Source organism: Vipera ursinii, assembly GCF_947247035.1.
Source record: "Vipera ursinii genome assembly, chromosome: 3".
Lineage (NCBI taxonomy): Eukaryota > Metazoa > Chordata > Lepidosauria > Squamata > Viperidae > Vipera > Vipera ursinii.
The window spans coordinates 211902382-211905751 of record NC_139516.1 but is presented as its reverse complement, the minus strand read 5'-3'; the positions used below and the strand labels follow the sequence as shown (position 1 = coordinate 211905751).

General features: G+C 55.2%; 1 protein-coding gene across 1 annotated transcript in view; it reads left to right on the top strand.

Annotated features, from left to right (window-relative positions):
- The window catches only part of LOC310637709 (cytochrome P450 11B, mitochondrial-like), a gene marked incomplete at both ends in the record, with an annotated part of 16781 nt that extends 13411 nt beyond the window's left edge, over positions 1-3370 (top strand). The window contains 4 exons of the mRNA XM_083358210.1: positions 262-428; positions 1265-1343; positions 2314-2505; positions 3257-3370. Of these exons, the coding sequence (XP_083214336.1) occupies positions 262-428; positions 1265-1343; positions 2314-2505; positions 3257-3370 (552 nt within the window). The remainder of the gene's footprint in view (positions 1-261; positions 429-1264; positions 1344-2313; positions 2506-3256) is intronic.

Sequence of the window (3370 nt, the reverse complement as noted above, 5' to 3'; positions counted from 1 at the left end):
TCTCCTCTGCCCCATCCATCCATCCATCCATCCATCCATCCATCCATCCCCTCTCCTCTCCTCTCCTGTGTCCCCCTCTTTCTCTCTCCTCTGCCCCATCCATCCATCCCCTCTCCTCTCCTCTGCTTTCCTGTCTCCCCCTCTGTCTCTCTCCTCTGCCCCATCCATCCATCCATCCATCCATCTATCCATCCGTCCATCCTTTCTCCTCCCCTCTCCGTCTCTCCCCTCCTTCTGCCCCCCTCCCCGGCTGCCCCACAGACAGCCATGCCCCTGCTCTTCACCCTCTTTGAGCTGGCCCGCAACCCCCAGGTCCAGACGGCCATTCGGGAGGAGATCAAGGGTGCCCAGGCGCACGGCTCCAAGGAGCTCTCCAGGGTGCTGAACGCCATGCCGCTGCTCAAGGGGGCCATTAAGGAGACGCTGAGGTAAGGGGGAGGCCGGGCTCTGTGTGTGTGTGTGTGTGTGTGTGTGTGTGTGTAGGGGCCTGGGTTCACAGGGTCTCCAGCTGAATGCCACTCCTATGGGGACCAGCCCGGGATTTCCTAAGCTCAGGTACAATTATTACACTGAGAGGAAATTTGGTGTAGTGGTTAAGGTGGTGGCCTAGAAACCAGGAGACTGTGAATTCTAGTCCTGCCTTGGCCACAAAAGCCAACTTGGCTGTTGATGTGGGGACAATAAGAAAAGGAAGGAGTGTTATGTATGTTCACCACCTTGAATTACCACTGTAGAAAGCAGGGCTCTTCAAACTTGGCCCTTTTATGACTTGTGGACTTCAAGTCCCAGAATTCCTCATACCTGGCTGAGGAATTCTGGGACTTGAAGTCCACAAGTCATAAAAGGGCCAAGTTTGAAGACTCCTGGTATAAAGTAATAAAGGCAGGATAAAAATCTAATAAACAAGGGTGAAAAATGAACAACGTTGGCTGCTTTCAAACCAGTCTTAGCTCTTGGCAACTACATGGAGAATTTTCCTGGCAACGTTTTTTCAGAAGTGGATTACTAACGTCTTCCTCCTAGAGCTGACGGAGGGGGGACCGGCCCAAAGTCACCCAGGCAGAACTAGAATTCACAGTCTCCTGGTTACTAGCCCGCTGCCTTTAATCGCTTGGCAAGCAATATCCATGATCAAAGCTTTGAAACTTTGAAAGTTGGGTGGTTAAGAACTTGGATAGGTAAATAAAAATGAGCACCCCAATCTCCACGTAGGAGAGCTGGGGAGAAGCAACGGCCCCTCTTTTTTCTCCCCCTTCTGTTGCAGGCTCTACCCTGTGGGCATCACCATCCAGCGCTACCCTCTGAGAGATGTGGTGCTCCAGAATTACTGCGTGCCAGCTGGGGTAAGTGCCCAGCGGCCCAAGGGCCTGCCCCTCACAATCCCCACAATCCCTGGGGAGGTGCGGTCACAATCCCCACAATCCCTGGGGAGGTGCGGTGTGTGTGTGTGTGTGTGTGTGTGTGAGATCAGCCTTGCTTGACCTGACGGATTCCTGCCACTCTGGAGAGCCCCTAGCTCAGTGGTGCAAACTGGAGCACAGGGTCCGCCTGGCAAAGATCCGAGATTCAAATCCTTATAAAACCCAATTCTGGGCAGCAGGAGACCCCGTCTCCCCCTCCTCCCCCCATGGCCCCCCACTCTTGGTTCTCGGTGGCCTCTTCATGCACAATGCTTGGGTGAGGCTGAGTTGACTTCGGGGTGCCGTTCCTTGCCTCTCTTCGGGTTACCATCCATGACCACAGGCAGTCCTCGACTTACGACTGTTCATTTAGTGACCGTTTGAAGTTACAACGACACTGAAAAAGGACAATCTTTCACACTTACGACCATTGCAATGTCTCCCCCTCCCCCGTGTGGTCACGTGATCAAAATTCAGAGGCTTGGCAACTGGTTCATACTTACGACGGTCGCAGCCTCCTAGGATCCTGAGATCCCCTTTTACGACCCTCCGACAAGCAAAGTCAGCGGGGTAGCTTGATCCACTTAAGGACCGCATGACTAACAACTCCAGTGATTCACTGAAGAACCATGGCAAGAAAGGTTGTCAAATGGGGCAGAACGCACTTAAAAGCTGCCTCACTTAGCGACGGGAATTTGGGGCTCGGCCATAAGTCGGGGACTGCCTGTAACGAGACGTGCAATGGGGGTGAAGACCGTCTCCCAGAGCCGCTTGGGGGCTTTTTGAGCAGGGCGGGTCGGGCCGCCGCCTGAAAGACCCGGGAGCCGTGAGGCGGAAGGGCCTGCCCTGCATTCCCTGGGCACAGGAGGGCGACCGGCGGCCTCCTCAGCGGCGTCTCCCTCTCCTCCCCCAGACTCTGTGCCAGGTGGGGCTCTACTCCATGGGCCGCAGCCCGGCGGTATTTGCGGACCCCGAGCAGTACAAGCCCACCCGTTGGCTGGGCAAAGAGGACAACAACTTCAAGGCCCTGGCCTTCGGCTTCGGCTCGCGCCAGTGCATCGGCCGGAGGCTGGCGGAGGCCGAAATGGTGCTCTTCCTCATGCACGTGAGTCTGGCGGGCAGCGGTGCCCCCCCTGAGCGGGGTGCAGGATGGGCCCCGACAGCCAACTGCTCTGCCTGGGTCGGGGGTCTTGTGGACTTCAAGTCCCGGAATTCCTCAGCCAGTCACGCTGGATCCAAGCCTGCATTTTCATCAAAATGGCCGTCTGAGGAATTCTGGGAGTTGAAGTCCACAAGTCATAAAAGGGCCACGTTTGAAGACCCCTGGGCTAGGTAGTCCTCAATTTACGACTCTTCCTTTAGTGACCATCTGAAGTTACAACGGGGTTGAAAAAAGTGACTTTCTTTCCTACTCTTTCCAGCATTCCCCCTGGTCACATAGTGAAAACTCTGACGGTTGGCAACTGGCTCCTATTTATGACGGTCGCAGCGTTCCAGGGGTGGTGGTGGGTGGTCATGTGATCCCCTTTTGCGACCTTCTGACAAGCCAAGTCAAGGGGAAAGCCAGATTCACTTAACGACCATGTGACCAACTTCAGAACTGCATTTAACAACTGGGGCAAAACTCACTTAACAACCATCTCGCTTAGCGACAAATGTTGGGCGACTGTGGTCGTAAGTTGAGGACCGCCTGTAGAATGAAGCCTTGGTAGATGACATCCTCCAGCGAGCTGGACGGGGATTATGGGAAGGAAAGGCCGGGGAATGCAAAGGCTGGCTTTGCAAAGGGAGGGGTGCAGGGAAGGGCCTCTGAGGGACCCCCGTCTCTCTTCATGGCCACTGTGGGGCTCTTTCAGATCCTGAGGAACTTCAAGATTGACACCGTCTCCAAGGAGGACATCCGGACCATCTACAGCTTCATTCTGAAGCCGGAGAAACCCCCACGGCTCACCTTCCGCCCCATTGACTAG